Here is a 17581-nt window from a genome sequence, read left to right on the forward strand (position 1 = left end):
CTAAAACGATTTTTAGGTACAAAGGTCATATAAATGTCCGATTTATAAAATTACTGGGATGGTGCAACGGTCCATCCATATGACTGGGCTGTAGGTAAATGAGGGTCCAAATTAAAATTTTGATTAATGATAAAGAATAAAAATCAACGAATATATAAACTTAGTTATACAATTAAAATAGGATGCTTCAGTATGTGATAACCATCTCAACCAGTCTCAGAAAAAAAAAACTTACTGTGTTAATGATTTTCTTGTACACTTAAAAAAATTACTTATAAAAGAATGCATATCCGTTGTTTTCTTATTATATCTAATTCATAAAATACTATAAATTGGTGAAAAATACTAGCGCATTATTCCGTAAAATAGATTTAGTTAAAGAAGGATTTAAATTAAGGCTGACCTTTAAGTTAAAACTTTGTTAATTTTGTTGTCTTAAATATCTTGAGAGAAAATTGGACCCACCTGGGTCAGACTCAATAGTCACAAATAATGCCATTTTTTTGTTCAAATTCTCGTGATTTTGTTGCGAGATTTCAGAAATCGACGCAATACTGAAACAAAATAAGATATTTTCAAAATATCACCTGCTCTGAAAATATCGGATTATTAACGTGATATTGATCTTTTTTTTTATATAGATGAAATGTTTTTCTTGTATTATTATAAATGATTTTATATATTTAAAAAATAACTATATTTTTCTTGAGATTTTCTCTAAAAACAAAATTTTAAATTTTAAATTTTAAACATGAACCTGACAATGAGCTTTCCGACTATGGGGCTCGTTATAAACTTATAAACCGACCTGCTGAGGTCGAGAGCCCTTCCGAGTCAACCAGACTAGTCAGGTTCCTGTTTAGAGCTGGCCGACTCGGGAGCAACCAGTCAACCACCACCACCTTTGTGCTGCATCCTCTCCATCATCATCTCTAGCTAAGCCTAGGGGCATTTTGGTCAACTAGGTCTGTAGTCATCGAGACCCGCCCAACCCCAGTCGATACACTCTGCTCCCCATCGTCAGAAAAAAGAAAAAAGGTTGCTGCTTCATCTTCCTCCCAGGAGGGCATGGGGGCTGTAAGCTTCCTTGTTTTCCAGTTTTGTCCCTGGATGTACGGCATTCTTCCCCTCCATGTCTTCAGACGCCGGCTGCACCAAAACCCTGAACCCTCGGCCTCGCTTACGATCCGACGGCCTCGTTCGCATCCTGCAGTCATGCGACCACATCCGGCCGTTGAAGCAGGTCCACGCGATGTGCGTGCAGCTGGGCGTGAACCTCCACCTCGCCCTCTGCACGAGCCTCATGCAGGCCTACGCGAGGTGCGCCGGCCGGCAGAGCGCCGGCGCTGCGGCGGAGCTCCTCCGAAACCAGGCGGAGCGGGACGCCTTCTCCTACAACGCCGTCATCGGGGCGTGGGCGGAGATCGGACTCCACGACGAGGCGTTAGGGCTTCTGGCCCGGATGCGGAGGGAGGGCCTCCCCCCCAACCGCTTCACCTTCCCCCTCCTGGCGCGCTCGTCGCCATCCGCCGCCCGTCTCGACGCGATCTACGGGCTGGCGATCAGGGCCGGGCACGCCGGCGACGCCGCCGTCGCGACGGCCGTTTTGCGTTGCTACGGGAAGCTGGGCCTGCTGGCTGACGCCCGGGCGGTGTTCGACGGAATCGAGCCCGTCGATGCGGTCGCGTACGCCGCGATGATCGCCGCGTGCGCGGAGAATGGCTCTGGCAATGAGGCGTTGGGCCTGTTTATGAGATCGAAGATCGATTCAGGCTCGAGCGCGGACGTGATCTCTTCCACTGTGAAGTCGTGCTCGGGGAGCTCCAGCGGGCTTCGGTGCGGACGGTGGATTCATGGCCACGCGGTGAAGATCGGACTCTACTCGGATTCGTGCGTTTCGAGTTGCCTGATCGGTTTGTATGCGGAATTCGGGGTGTCGGGTGATGCCTACAAGGTGTTCGGTGAAATGCTTGAGAGAGATGTCGTCGCTTGGAACGCGATGATATGTGGGTTTGCGTGTAATGGACTTGGAGAAGAGGCTTTTGAGGTGTTTCTGGAGATGGTTTCGGTGGCTGAGAAGCCCAATGAGGGCACCTTCGTGGGGTTGATCAAGGCATGCGGTGTGAGTCTGTGTCTGGAGAATGTGATGATGGTGTTCGCTTACTGCCTTAAGATTGGGATAGATGTCGATGCATCTGTGCAGACGTCGCTTTTGGATGCATTTCTCAAGTGCGGTGGGTTCCAATCTGCTCTCAGGTTTTTCTACGGGATGCCGGAGAGGAATGTGGTTGCTTGGACTGCTTTGATGGGTGGGTTTGTTGAGGGTGGTCTGTGTGGGCAAGCATTCGGTCTTCTGCGTGAGATGCAGAAGGAGAATGTGGTGCCGGATGTTGGGGCCTTGGTGTGTGGTCTGCTTGCTTGTGCTCGCAACGCGAGGTTAGACCCCGGCAAGTGCATCCATGGTTACCTGGTTAGGCACTTCTCAGGCTGTGGAGTGGTCGAGTCTACTGCAATTGCCAATATGTATGCTAAATGTGGTAACATGGATTACGCAATCTTGTGCTTCGAGGGTGCCAGCGGGCATAACCTGATCAGCTGGAGCTCGATGGTTGCAGGGTATGGCAGGCATGGGCGAGTTAAGGAAGCACTCAAGCTTTTCGAGTGCATGGTGAATTCTGGAGTTAGGCCAGATAGAATTACGTTTTTGTCGGTGTTGTCGGCCTGTAGCCATGCTGGTATGGTCGAGAAGGGCTGGCAGTACTTTGAACTTATGGCCAATGAATTTGGGATTGAACCAGATGGAAGACATTATGGATGCATGGTGGACCTTCTTGGCCGGGCTGGTTTACTTGAGGAGGCGCGAGACCTGTTGGCCAAGATGCATGCAAGAGCAAGCGGTGCAGCATATGCTGCATTGCTTAGTGCCTGCAGTCAGCGCCGTGAACTCGCTTTGGGAAACTCGGTTGGTTCAATTTTGGTCGATGGAGATTGTGGAGATGGAGGTGTTTTTGCACTGATGTCGAATATGCATGCAACAGAGGGTAGATGGGAAGAGGCATCGGAGTATAGGTCACTGATGGCAAGGAAGGGCACAAGTAAGTTGCCTGGTTGTAGTATGATGGAGATGAGATAGTTCATGAGCGAGTGGTTGGATGCTCTAACTGAAAAAGTGGGGGATGAGTTGGGATTTTGTTTGGGGGGAGAAACGGTTTATTTCGACAGAGATAGCTGGGGTTAGGCAGACCCATTTAGGGTTCGAACTTACAACGTCCCAACACAAGGTGACGTGTACTAACTGCTCCTGCCAGACAAGCTGAACCCCGTTGCTTTGGAGGAGCAACAGTGCAAACATCAGTAGGGGTAAAAATGGATGATCGGTGTTCTTGAGGTTATTTCACATGTATATGACTACATTCATATGAGTTTATTAAAAAGGTAAGCAATTTGAGCTACATTCCGAGTCTTAACATACAACAACAACAACTACGCCTTCATCCCAAAACAATTGGGGTTTCCGAGTCTTAACATATTGTAGTTAAATCCGTTTGATTCATCTACTAGTTTGAGGAACGAGGACGTCTGTAAGGGAGGGGATCCTGATTTTCCTAAAAGGTGGGTGGATCACCAAATAATTGATTTAAAGGAGAGAGAGAGAGAGATTAACCTTGCCTAATCGAGGAAAACCCTGGGCGGGGTCATGACCATTGACCACCATGCCTTACGTAAAGAGAAAATTGAAGCCTTTTTTTGTTTCTTCGTTTGATATAAAGATATCAAAATATTAAAAAATAATGTTTTTTTATAGTCTAAAAATAAAAAAACTGATGTTGAAAGTGTTTCCACGTTCTTTTTTAATTGTCACAATTATTGTCTTTTTACCCAATCACTCGTGCACCCTTTAAGCCTTCCTTTCTCACCTGGAGAGGGAGCTTGGCAGATTCTTTGCACCGTGCCACATAACTTGTCTTAGAGACGAGGAGTTGTGTAAGCCTAAAGTGGATTCAAAGTCGTGAATATGGCATGCATATTTGGCACAACAGAAATCTTGAAGTAGTTGAGTCGACCTAGGCGATGCCAAAGCCTTTGGCATATAAGCCTTCAACGCAATGAGGGATGGGTGTATTGTCTTTTTGTGATAAGCGCACAAGCAGTCGAGTATTGTAGAGCCAACTACACGTTTGAATAAGCGTCATAAACATTAGAGAACATCAAGTTTTGAAGACACACCGAACAAAGGTATATTAATTTTTGGGACTTGTGGGCCCTATGAAGTGTATAATGGGCCTTACATGAGACCTTTCGTCATGATCGAGAAGGTCTTTCGATTTCAATCGAAGTCAATTGCTAGTATGACATAGTGAAACTCTCTATTTAAGAAGAATCATCGTTGCTTGACATGTACTCGTCAAGCTCATCGTAAGGGCGAGAGGTTGTGTGGCATGGTAAAGAGCAAGAGTGAGCTTCACTAATTGCTTTAGATGTCAAAGTAAAAATTTGCATACTCGTGTACTTTGATGTACCATTCATGAGATATAAGAGTTGCCTAACCAAGACAATACGATGGTACACCAATGCAAGTCAAGAGAAATGGTTCCTATACAGGTGATATGAGTGTTGACCTTCCACCAAAAGGAAGAACCCGAAAACCACTTAGAGAATGCAACACTTTTTGTTCTCAACAGTGCTCTCGATCGAAATCTCTTATTTCATCAAATGTGTTAGCAAGATTTTGAAGTTACTCATTTTCGTATTATGACTTTACAAACGTATTTTTCCATATATGATTGTGTAAAAGAATATTCAACAACGACTAACTAATTTTTCATAATTTTTTTTTTATTTCTAAGTATGAAGTTGAGACAGGTCTAGAGTACGTACCCCAAAGCATGATACGTGACCGCGAGTGGCCAAAAAGAGCTGATGACATGGAGTTGAACAAATACACTTAGATATGAGATACAAACTAATGCTTTCTTGTTGCTTCCCTAAAGAGCGTATTATGTTGCCTCGTGTTACTGCTACGTGTTATAGCCATCGACATGGGCTTTTCACGTAGCAACACGTATGTTACCTACGCACTACCGCATCATGTGTGGCATGACACACTAGCAAATAATAAAGTTTGTCACATTAGAGAGCCTTCAATATCGTATTACACAATGGGAATAACGCCCACAAAGGAGTAATTTTGAGATCAAAGTGGGTCTCATGCCTGGATCCACTAAACCTCGGTTATCCACAAAGAAACTAGGTAATGGAATACTCCTCCTGATATAACCAGACTCACATCGGCATAAATATTGGCCATTTTTTAAATCACATCATTTTATTGTGTGATTTTCAAAAACATATATAGTGCAAAAAAGGTAAAGATGTCATTTTTTATCATGATAATATCACATTAATCATGTGATACATATATTTGTTATACTTTCAATGTTTTTATTATTTATATTTTCTTGCATATTTTTAAAATTTAAATATATTGATATTTTCTCGAAAATAAAGTTTTTAATATATCTCGACGATTTCCATTGCTGAGAAAATCTCGATAATGACATTCATAAATATGCATCAAACACTATTTAAGGTCCACATTAAGGATCCAAATAAGGAAAGGTGATGTGACGTTCGATAGATCTTCACCGTCCCCTGCAAGATCACCGAGAGACCGTACACTAGTGGCTTTCTTTTTCGGTGAAACCGCTTTCTCGTGGACTTCTCGTCAGAGTTTTGCCCATCCCTCACGTGACTCGGAAACAGGTTCTGTTAGCTAAAGCGATACCGAGTTACCTAAGATAATGAATCGGTTTACTACTTCGTATCCGAGTCATTTATTTCCCAAGAATTGCACTATTTGCAGCGTCACGGAATTCGCTAAAGAAAAAAAAAATCCTTGTTCTAAAAAAATCTCTAAAACTAAAATATAGGAATCATATGCAATTATAAAGGTGAATATAGATGTAATACTATTTCAAAATATTGTATCACTTGTTATTTGTTAATCGTTATTATACTAGTTAGTTTTCCTTGGTGAAGTGGTTTCTCTCTTAAGGGGCATTTGTTACATACACATCACACAAGAAGGCTCTTTACCCATGAAAGGGTCAAGTAGGTGGAAAATGATTCTCAATGTAGGAAAAATGTCTCTTTTTTATAGCAAAATGAGTTTTTCACATATAGAGTTCATTTGTTTCATGTATTTTTCATGGGAAATTATTGAGCTCTCGTTTTTTTCATTCTCTTTCCAATCATGAGTGAACAAACATCCAAGCAACATGGTGGAAAAGTGCAATGTTATCATAAATGGGCCTTAGGTTTTCCCACCACCTTTCTCTTTTTCAAGTGTAAATCCGTCCCATACTTTTCTCCCATCAAACAACTTTCATGAGAAGGCTGAGCTGCCAATACTTTATAGGAATTGCCCCCACCTTTTTTTGTGAGAAAGTTTGTTTCACCAGTAAAGAGTATGAAACAAACGCTTACTTTTTTATATAAGCAAACATGACGAGGCTTACCGGACAAAAAAAATAAAATCAAGCTTGACGACTAGGTTTTCGCAAGGCCGAGTTTATTTGACTTGTCTTGGAAAGGAAATCGAACCGTTTGATTCGGTTCGGTGTGATTGAAATAGCCGTGGACGAGATTTGCAACGTGGGCACGGAATTCCAGAAAATTACCATAGCACCCTCCCCATTTTGGCGCGTGGTTCGCGGTGCTGTCCTTCTTCTTCTTCTGCAGGGTTAGAGTCTTAGACTCTCTCTCTCTCTCTCTCTCTTCCTCTTCTTCTGTGGTTAGATGGATTACCATCGTCTGAGGCCGTTCGAGCCTTCCAGAAGCGTCGAAGATGGCTTCTTCATCAATGAAGCCATTCGAGGTAGGAGTTGAAGAAACAACTTATTTTCTAGGGTTTATGAACCGTCTTTCTTCTTTCTGAACGTTTTCTGTCGATTTCCAGCGGGATACATCACCAGAGACTTATCCGGCAGCCATCTGCTCGAGAAAACCCTAAGTTCGAGGGATGCTCTGCGGTGGGAGATCGAGAAACAGAAGATCCGCGCGGAGTTGATCGCGGCGGACGTCGAGAGAAGGCGCCGGATCGAGGAGGAGGTCCGCAGGGAGATCGCGCTCGATCGGGAGCTTGTGCTCCGGCGGGAAAGCCGGATGCTCGATGCGATGGCTTCTCCGGTCCCGGAAATTAGGGCGAACTGCTTCTCGCTCGCTCCGCAGCCGTTGCCGGAGTTGAGGTCGGTGATCGACCGGTTTCGGCCCGAGGTAGGAGCTTTTCCGCCGGAGGCGGGGGATTTCGGCCGGTGGTTTCTGGAGCCGAGGGCTGTGGGGAGAATGCCGGCGGCCCTGCCTCCTGTGAGTCTTGTTCAAGAAAGACTGTTTCTTTCCTTTTTTCCGTCAGGAATTACCTGCATTGCTTTCATAGGTTGCTTCTATAGACATAGCTCGTTCGTATCGCTTTCTATTGGCGTGATTTTATATTCGTGGAAGCATAAATTTTTCTTTAAAAAAAGGTAGCTTTTGATTGGAAATTTCGAGATTCGTGTTTTTATTGATTGGATTCATTATTAGCTTCCAAATGGATGCTTGAAGAAATCTTATTTTTTTTATTGTTCCCGATATGATATTGATGATGATTTGAACCGTTCTTTCCCTGATTCTTCCTTTGTTCTCTCGCGCGTTTTTCTCTTCTCTAATGTGATCATTGAGTTTTTGTGTGCATGGTCTAAACTACTGTGATCGATCCGCATGTTAAAAGTGTTCCCATATGTTTATGATCCCTTTTTCCGTTGATTGATTGGGGACTTCACAAGCGGTTTATGCCGAAAGAGGGTTTTACTTTATGGCTTCTCTTTTCTTGGAGCATGCTGAATTCGCTTCATTTCTCGGCCGTGCCTTTGTTGCATAATGGCCTGTAACTCCCGTACTGTGGAAAATTTCCTGTTGCCACTTTTTCTTTCTTTCTTATTATTTTTTTTTTTGCAAAGGAAAAAATTTCCCCTCCCTTTTCAGTTTACAAGTACAATCTTATTTGTACAAAAGAGAAAACGTCTCTTTTTGACCCATTATTTTTTGCCGTCATTTTCAGTGTATGGATTCGTGTAGTTTCTGTTCTTTGGTTGTCTTTCACTTCTTTCTTTCTGGAAAATTGGTATTATTATAAATATTCTAAAATGTGTATATTTATTCTCTTGTTAGAATCTAGTTTTAACAGATTATTAGGTAGGCTCTCATGCTTTCTATCTTTGTCTTTTAGGTTTGTTACCAAGGATTTGTTGCATATATAATTGTTTTTCCCTTTCCTGTCCACAGTGATATTTAACCCATAATCATTGCTATTGTCATTATCGTCATTATCTACTTGTCATTGGATTTGCATGTGCTATATCTCCATATTTTATTGGATCTAATAGGACTCATTGCATTACACTTGGCACACACAAGTGTTCTAAATGAAGTGCTACCAATGTCATCCTTATACCGATCAAACTTATCCATTTGAATATCTGATGTTAAAATAGTTTGTTGTGGCAAACTTCAATTATTGGCCCTTACAAATCATGGATGGGCTTGACTGCTTAATCTAATAGTCTAGCTGATGTTTCCATTACCTATTTTAGGTACTCTAAGAAACTCGTTACCATTTTGACCTGGGAGCCCTTTTTATACATGAAAGTGACTGATAATTTTATTACTAAGCAAGGTTGAACAAAGTGCAGAAAACAGACTGGAGGATGGACAGGAGTCCTCCCAAAAAATAAAAAGCAGACTCTACATTAGATATCTTACGCATTTCTTTTATTGGACACCATCAATCGTGACGTTTGTTTTGGCTGACACCACTTCTGGATCGGGTGTGGTTGCTAGATGGATCATTCATTTTAACTTCCTCTTATGCAAAATCAAAGTAACGGTGAATCACTTGAAAGACTAAACATATTGAAATGTAGTCTGGGCATCTTGTTAGTGGGTGTGGATATGCCCAATATGATTTATCTACTTGTCATGAACCAACACTCCAAACTTGAGCTTGGGTAGGTTTCCAATCATACGAGTACCACCTGCCCAAGCATATTGCTCGCATGATTCATCTACTTCGGTAGGTTTTCAATCATGGTATCACCTGCCCAAGTCTACTGCTCGCGTGATTCATCTCTTGCATAGTAATGCCTCCTCAAGTAATGAAATATGCGGAAATACAAAACAAGGGTCTTTAAAGGCTTACAAGATCATACACACAAAGTGCACATGCACATACACAAGTCCAACTAAGGGACAATACAAGAGCACAAAGGTATTGCAGAAGCACTAACTGCATTGAAGACAACAAAGCATTTTAAAGAGGAATACAACAACATAAAAATATATATTTTATTGAGCATGAATACTTAAGAGAAGCATTAAAGAACAAGAGGGGGTTCACCCCTATTTATACATAAGAGGTAGTCTCAAAGAGAGCTGTTGGACTGTTCCAACAACTCTATTGACTAGTCAACTCTATGTTGACTAGTCCAAAAAGAACCCAACAGCTATATTTGGTCTTTGACCAAATAGTCTTTATAAAAATAGAAAAGAAAAGAAGTAAAAGTACTAATGTGCCCCTAATAGGCACAACCTATCATAAGGACTTAAATGACCAAAATACACCTAATGGGTATTTTCCTGTTACATTATATATATATATATATATATATATATATATATATATATATATATATATATATATATATATATAAGTGTTGTTAAAAATGTGCAAAAAGCATGCCTTGCCTCAAGGCGAGGGCCTTTTTGCCTTGAGGCACACTTGCCTTGAGGCGTACGCCTTATACGCTATGAGGCGTGCGCCTCAGGGCAAGGCACGCCTCTGGCATGAAGCATGCACCTCACAGTTATGAGTCAAATGGGGGTCAAAGCCTCCATTTGACTCAATTTTGGGGCTAAATAGCCTCAAAATTTTTTTGGGCTATCTCTCTCCTTGCTCTCTAGCAACGAAGAACAAGAAGAAAAATAAGGTACACCTGCGTCTCTTTCTCTCTCCTTGCTCTCCTTGTGTCTTTTGGTCTCCTTGCTCTCCCTACTGCCCCTGCGTCTCTCAGTCTCTCCTTGCGTTTCTCTGCTCTCCCTACGTCTCCCTACTCTCCTTGCATCTTCAGTCTCTCCCTACGCCTATTTGCTCTCCCAAAATCAACATATTTTTCAAGAAAACATAAATATTGATCATAAGAGAATTTAATTACTAAAGAACATATAAATTATCAAGAAAAGATAAACAATCATGTATTAATAATATCCCAAATTTTTAGAAAAGCACTTCAAATAAAAAAATCATCAATCAATTTATACTAAAAACAACATGCATATAAAGTACAACATTTCAAAAAGAATAACCCCCCAAAAAAGAAGTTGATTAAATTTATACATACAACAATGTGAACAAGATAATCAATATAAAATATACATCTCATAAATCACAATCCATTAGAATTCATTCACACAACCAAGAATGGGTTTAAGTACAAGGAACCAAATAACAATCTTTAAAAATATATATATATATATATACATATGTTATCAATAAACATTTATCCATATAAGGAAAAAACAAGTAGTAAAAGTTTAAAAATTTCACGGAGAGATTTTAAAAATCCCACATATATCAAAAAATAATATTTTGTAAATCTTAACAATAGTTTGACCACCACAAGCAATCACCTCACTATCCCTCCAAACATCAAAATTCAAGTGTATCAGTTTCTAAAACAAGAGCACATTCACAATACCACTTATGGACTTAACAAACACACAAAAAGTGTGAATAACCAATGGGTGCACATAACTCACCACATTAACAAAACGACATATCTTGTCTACATAAAATGACACCTAAATAAGAGTCAAACCTCAATATTCAAGTGTATCAACTACTAAAACAAGAGTATAATACACACAAAAAGTGAGGATAACCAATGAGTGCACATAACTCACTACAAAATAATATCTGACACTTAAACAAGAGTCAAACCTCAATATTCAAGTGTATCAACTACTAAAACAAGTGCATAATACAAACGCACAAAAAGTATGAATAACTAATGGGTGCACGTAACTCACCACAAAATAACATCTCTTGTCTACATAAAATGATACTTAAATAAGATGCATAATAGGAGAGAACATACGAGGTAAGAGAACTTGTAATGAAAACAAACTAATGTTACTAAGAAAAATAAGGATATCAATTTTAACAAATTTTTGAAATACCGTGGTTTAAAAATTATAGTCATCACAATAAACATGATTATAAGCATCCAACATAATAATAATGGTCAAATAAACAAACGAGTGATACAACACACTCATAGAACCAAAGATCAAACGAGTGTTAGTTAGAGCCAAACTATAAGCCCATAATCTAAATTGACAAAAAAATGATGTAGACACAACTCACCACCACATCTCTGGTTTAACAAAGCCATCTTGGATCCAAAGGCCAATCAACTATCAATCAGACATTCATAACCCTTGGAATCTAGACTGATAAGATGACATGAGGTGCATACAGAACTCACTTAAACGACTAACCCTGATCCAATAGCAACAAGGCCAAAAATAAATTAAATTTGTGGTGGACAAAACAAATGCCGTAAGAAGACAATACATACTCACAACAATCTATTTTCAAATAAGTGAGCATATATAGAACCAATTTGAAAATCAAAATTTTAAATCAAATCCAATAAAGGTAGATGAAACCTTAGAATGCATATAGTGTAATAATATGCACAATCAGATGTCAATTGATGCAATCATATTCAATCATATGCATGGTCAATCCAATCATGTCTACTATGAGACAACAAAGACATACAACATTAAAGATGACCAAAACATATATAGAGATTGTCAAAGAACCATACAAGAAACCAAGATCATACACAAGTACAACTAATCATTGATACTCATAAAGAGATCAAAATTCATGTATATGCAATAATTTTAATAACTTAAAGCCACATATCCTATACAAAAGCTATGAAGAATCACATAAAATATGTATAAGAACACATTTAAGCATATATGCGAGTAATAAGTTATGCTAATGCCAAATATATATGAAAAGTAACATATGATACGAGGCATAATTATTCACAAGGGCCACAAAAGGACCAACAATAACATAACTATTTTTAATAATTTTAAAAACATTCATAAAAGTGAATAACTCCTTTAAGAAGAATACACCTTATACATAAGGATCATATATCAATATAAAAAACATTTATTCAAATTTCAAAAATAACAATGTATTCATCGTCACTAAGATCCTAACCACATAATTTTTTTAATATTTCATAAAATATTTTATGTTTCACATAATAATACATCAAAGCAAAATCTCATAAAACATACTTGTGAATGACACAACAAACCATTTTAAAATACAACAACAACTACGCCTTCATCCCAAAACAATTGGGGTCAGCGATATGAACCAACAAAGAAAATCATTCTGGGTCTTCCACATGAATCCTTCTCCTCCAATCATTTCTATCCAATGCCATGTCCTTGGTGAGGTTCAAAGCATTCATATCCTTTCCTATCACCTCCATCCATGTCTTCCTAGGCCTACCCCGACCTCTTTTAACTAATATATTTTTCCATTTCTCCATCCTTCTAACTGGAGCATCATTAGGCGTTCGCCGAATATGTCCAAACCACCGTAAACGATTCTCTCTCATCTTATTTTCAATGGGTGCAACGCCTACCTTCTTACGTATCTCCTCGTTTTGAATCTTATCTTTTATTGTATTTCCACACATCTATCTCAGCATACGCATCTCAGCTACACTCATTTTTTGAATATGATGTCTCTTGGCAGCCCAACATTCCGTACATATAGTAAAGCAGACCTAATAGTCTTCCTATAAAACTTTCCCTTCAACCGCAATGGCATTCTGCGATCGCACAACACTCCAGTTGCACTCTTCCATTTCATCCACCCAACCTATGATTTACATCTCCATCAATTTCTCCATACTTTTGAATGATAGATCCCAAATATTTGAAACAATCATCCACCGGTATTTCTTGCTCACCAAGCTTCACTACAGTCCCATCACTACTTCGTTGCTTACTAAACCGACATTCCATATATTGTGTCGTACTCTTACTCAACTTAAACCTCTTGCTTCCAATGTCTGTCTCCATAATTCTAACTTAGCATTAACCCCAGCTCTAGACTCATCAATCAAAACAATATCATCAGCAAACAACATACACCATGACACATTTTCTTGAATTGATCTCGTAAGCTCATCCATCACTATAGCAAATAGGAAAGGGCTTAAAGCAAATCCTTGATGTAACCCAACCGTAATAGGAAAATTGGTTGTCACCCCTTCACAAGTGCGGACATTGGTTACTACTCCTTCATACATATCTTTAATTATACTAATGTACTTGAGAGAAACACCTTTCTTCATCATTGTCCACCAAAGAACGTCTCTAGGTACTCTATCATATGCCTTCTCCAAATCAATAAAAACCATATGCAAATCTTTGTTCCTCTTTCTATTTCTCTCAATAAGTTGTCTAAGAAGATGTATAGCTTTCATAGTTGATCTTCCAGGCATAAAACCAAATTGATTCTCCGATATCATGACAGCCTAGACTCAATCACCCTCTCCCAAAGTTTCATAGTATGACTCATGAGTTTTATACCACGATAGTTTGTGCAATTTTGTATATCACCCTTATTCTTATATAGAGGCACCAAAGTACTCTTCCTCCACTCATTAGGCATCTTATTTGTCCACCAAATCTTGTTAAAAAGATTTGTCAACCATTCTAAACCTTTCTCTCCCAAGCATTTCCAAGCCTCGATAGGTATACCATCTGGGCCAACTGCCCTTCTTGATTTCATTTTCTTCAGAGCCTCTGCAATTTCTTTCTTTTGAATCTTGCGCATGAAGTCACGATTCATCTCATGAAAAGGAATAGAGAAGTCTTCAAGATTCTGAGCATGACTTTCATTAAATAGCTTATCAAAATAATCTTTCTATCTCTCCTTAATCTCCTCATCTTTGACTAAAACCTTTTGCGTTTCATCTTTGATACATCTAACCATACCCAGATCCCTCAATTTCCTATCTCTCATCTTTGCAAGCCTATAAATATCCTTCTCGCCCTCTTTGGTATCCAACTTGTCATAAACCTCCTTATATACCTTATCCCTCGCGTTCCGAACTACTTTTTTAGCTTCCTTCTTTGCTATCATATACTTCTCCAAATTTTCATTATCACGACTCTTACTTGGATTTCTATAACACTCTCTTTTAACCTTAATAGCTAATTTGACATCCTCGTTCCACCACGATGTATCCTTACCTAGCGGTGTACCGCCTTTAGACTCACCCAATACCTCCTTAGCCACCTTTCTCATGCCACCCGCTATCTTATTCCACATTGATTCTGAATCCTTCTCGAGACACTAATCAGCTTCCTTAACTACCTGCTCTACAAACATTCCTTGTTTAGCTTCTTTCAGTGCCCACCACTTAATTCTAGGATCTATCCTATGTCTATCCCTTTTGCGGCATTGTCTAATTCTAAGATCTAAAATTAAGACTCTATGTTGTGTAGCTACACTTTCTCCCGGTATAACCTTACAATCGATGCAACAACCCCTATCTCTCTTTCTAAGTAGGAAAAAATCTATCTGACTCGTATTAACCCCACTTTTAAATGTTACTAGGTGAGATTCCCTCTTCCTAAACCAAGTGTTTGCTAAGATCATAACATAGGACAAACCAAAATCTAAAATCCTTTCTCCACTTTCGTTTCTTTCTCCTATACCATAGCCTCCATGGATACTCTCAAATCCATCCATACTAATGCGTACATGCCCATTAAGGTCACCGCCGGTGAAAAGTCTTTCTCTATAAGATATCCCTTGTACTACTCCATCTAAATCTTCCCAAAATTGATGCTTAATGGAATCATCTAAACCTACTTGAGGTGCATAAACACTAATAATATTAATAATATATGTAATATATGTACCTAATACTAATTTAATAAGTAAAATCCTATCACATTTCCTACGAACCTCAACTACATTATCTATAAACTCATGACTCATAACAATCCCTACTCCATTCCTATTCCTATTTATTCATGTATACCAAATCTTATATCCCCAAGGTTCTATCACTTTTACTTTCTCACCTACCCATTTGGTTTTTTGTAGACATAAAATATCAATCTTTCTCCTGCACAAACCATTTAAAAATAAATATTTTAAATTATTTTAAAGTATTTGACACTTTTTCAAAAACAAACAAATTTCAATATAACAATAAGTACGAACATGATTTGACATTTATGACCATGAAGTGTTCGAATAAGGCATCTAAATGCCAACAACACATGCTTAAGAATACTAGATCATATACATACATGTAAAACAAGTTCAAAAATCTAAGATTCAAACTATATCTCATAAAACCATACTCATATATCATTTCACAAGATCAAACAAATTTTATAAACCTTATAAAATATTTAATAAGAATAAATCCAACAGAAATTTTAAAAAACATTTAAAGGTTTAGCTTTTAACTAAAACAACCTATAACTATTCAAAGATAAGAAAAATGAGTGTTTTCTCATGCATAATGCATGAGATAGATAACTCAACACTAAAGATTTAAGATACATACCGGCTCAAGATTTTCCTTGAATCGAAGCCACACAATGATCACAAACCTTCACGAAGCATGAACTTGAACCAAAGAATCCCAATACTGAAAAGGCAAAATGCCAAGATATATTTCTTAGGTCTGATACCATGCAATGAAATGTGCGAAAATACAAAACAAGGGCCTCTCAAGGCTTACAAGGTCATAAACACAAAGTGCACATGCACATACACAAGTCCAACTAAGGGACAATACAAGAGTACAACGACACTACACCAGCACTAAGTGCATTCAAGACAACAAAGAATTTAAAAGAGGAACAATAACATAAAAAATGTATATTTTATTGAGCATGAATGCTTAAGAGAAGCATTAAAGAACAAGAGGAGGGTTCACCCCTATTTATACACAAGTGGTAGTCTCAAATAGAGTTGTTGGACTGTTCCAACAGCTCTATTGACTAGTCAACTCTATGTCGACTAGTCCAAAAAGAACCCAACAACTCTATTTGGTCTTTAACCAAATAGTCCCTATCAGTGTTATTAAAAGCGCGCCTCAAGGCACAAAAAGCGCACCTCTCCTCAAGGTGAGGGGCTTTATGCCTTGAGGCGCATATATAAAGCGCAAAACCTTCGAGGCGTGCTCCTCATATGCCTTGAGGCGCATGCCTCGAGGCGAGGCACGCCTCAAACTGAGGTGTGTACGCCTAGGGCTTTTGGTCAAATGAGGGTCAAAGCCCTCATTTGACCAAAAATTAGGGTTTAAAGTTTAAACAAACCCTAATTCATCATGAATGCCTGAGGCTGTTCATGATTTTATTTTCTTTTCGATTTATCGCATTTCCTGTACGAAGGAAATGCAGGTGATTTTTGTTTGGTTGATGCACTGCTATGGACGCGTCTATGGCTGGAGGAAATTCTTCCTGTATTTCTCTTTAGGAATAGTGCATTTGGTGCGTTCTTGTGCGGCTGCATTCTGATTTGGACTGTGATTTGTAACAAGTGTGGAAATTGTGAGTTATAGAAACCAGAAACAAAGAAATGAGCGATTAAATCACATATAGTTTTTGAATCAAGTCTTTGCTTCTCCGCAATCTGATTTACCTGTGTTTCATTTGTAAAATGTGCTTTGGTGTAGCATGCTGTTTGTTGGCAGTTCTGTATTAAGTTATAAACTCTGCGTGTGCTTACGTCTGTGTGCAATGGGGAAATATTGACTACAGTCGACTGTACCGTACACTCTAGCAGAAACATGTGGTACAATCTGTGTATGAGAAATCTGAACCCACAGGTATTCAGCACAGTTCGTTTATTGGGAATATCTCTACGGAGGGCTGTCTATTAAGAAGGGTATGCCCTATAATATCTGAGTGTATGTGTATTTCAAAGTTTGAAGATTTTGATGCTATAAAATGTAGCAGTAACTTGCTAAACCCATGATATCCCAAATTTTGGTGCTGTACATTCTGACTGGAGAGTGCACATACCAAACTATATCTTTGATGAATGTGTTATAGTTCAGGATCTGGAGCATAAGGACTGTTCAGCCTGTTTTAATTGTGAGTCAAAGAGGTTAGTGATGCCATGAGGTTTGGTTATAATCACAAGTGACTTGATTAATGTTGCTTATAGCATGGGTTATTCAGTAAGGGCACTCTTTATCACTTTACCATAGTTGAACCATAACAAAATGTGTAGGTTGGCTAACAAAACCCATTCATGATGTGTTTATATGTAATCACTATGGTTGGTCAACATTTGGGAGTGATATATAATTTGTGACATCACATTTTTTTGCAGTGGAAATAATGAGTGTGATTGATTTGGTTATGATTTATTTGAGATTTTTTATTTCTTGTTGGTTGTTGCTTC

The 17581-nt window shown here is 39.0% G+C and overlaps 2 protein-coding genes across 3 annotated transcripts in view; both read left to right on the plus strand.

Moving 5' to 3' along the window:
• The first annotated feature begins 1132 nt into the window (after window positions 1-1132).
• Window positions 1133-3133, plus strand: LOC149835512 (pentatricopeptide repeat-containing protein At1g06140, mitochondrial-like). The gene has a single exon (XM_090009603.1). It carries the CDS (start codon window positions 1133-1135, stop codon window positions 3131-3133), a length of 2001 nt encoding a protein of 666 aa, XP_089865729.1.
• Window positions 3134-6740: 3607 nt separating this feature from the next.
• The window catches only part of LOC149835513 (uncharacterized), a 33288-nt gene continuing 22447 nt past the window's right edge, over window positions 6741-17581 (plus strand). Inside the window, exons 1-2 of one of the 2 annotated variants that reach the window (XM_090008552.1) lie at window positions 6741-6877; window positions 6959-7365. In XM_090008552.1, the coding sequence (XP_089864678.1) occupies window positions 6799-6877; window positions 6959-7365 (486 nt within the window). In that variant the 5' untranslated portion in view covers window positions 6741-6798. The remainder of the gene's footprint in view (window positions 6878-6958; window positions 7366-17581) is intronic. The other variant, XM_090008553.1, reaches the window with a different exon arrangement.

Source organism: Nuphar pumila, chromosome 6 (assembly GCF_984573655.1).
Source record: "Nuphar pumila chromosome 6, dmNupPumi1.hap1.1, whole genome shotgun sequence".
In the NCBI taxonomy this organism is placed as follows: Eukaryota; Viridiplantae; Streptophyta; class Magnoliopsida; order Nymphaeales; family Nymphaeaceae; genus Nuphar; species Nuphar pumila.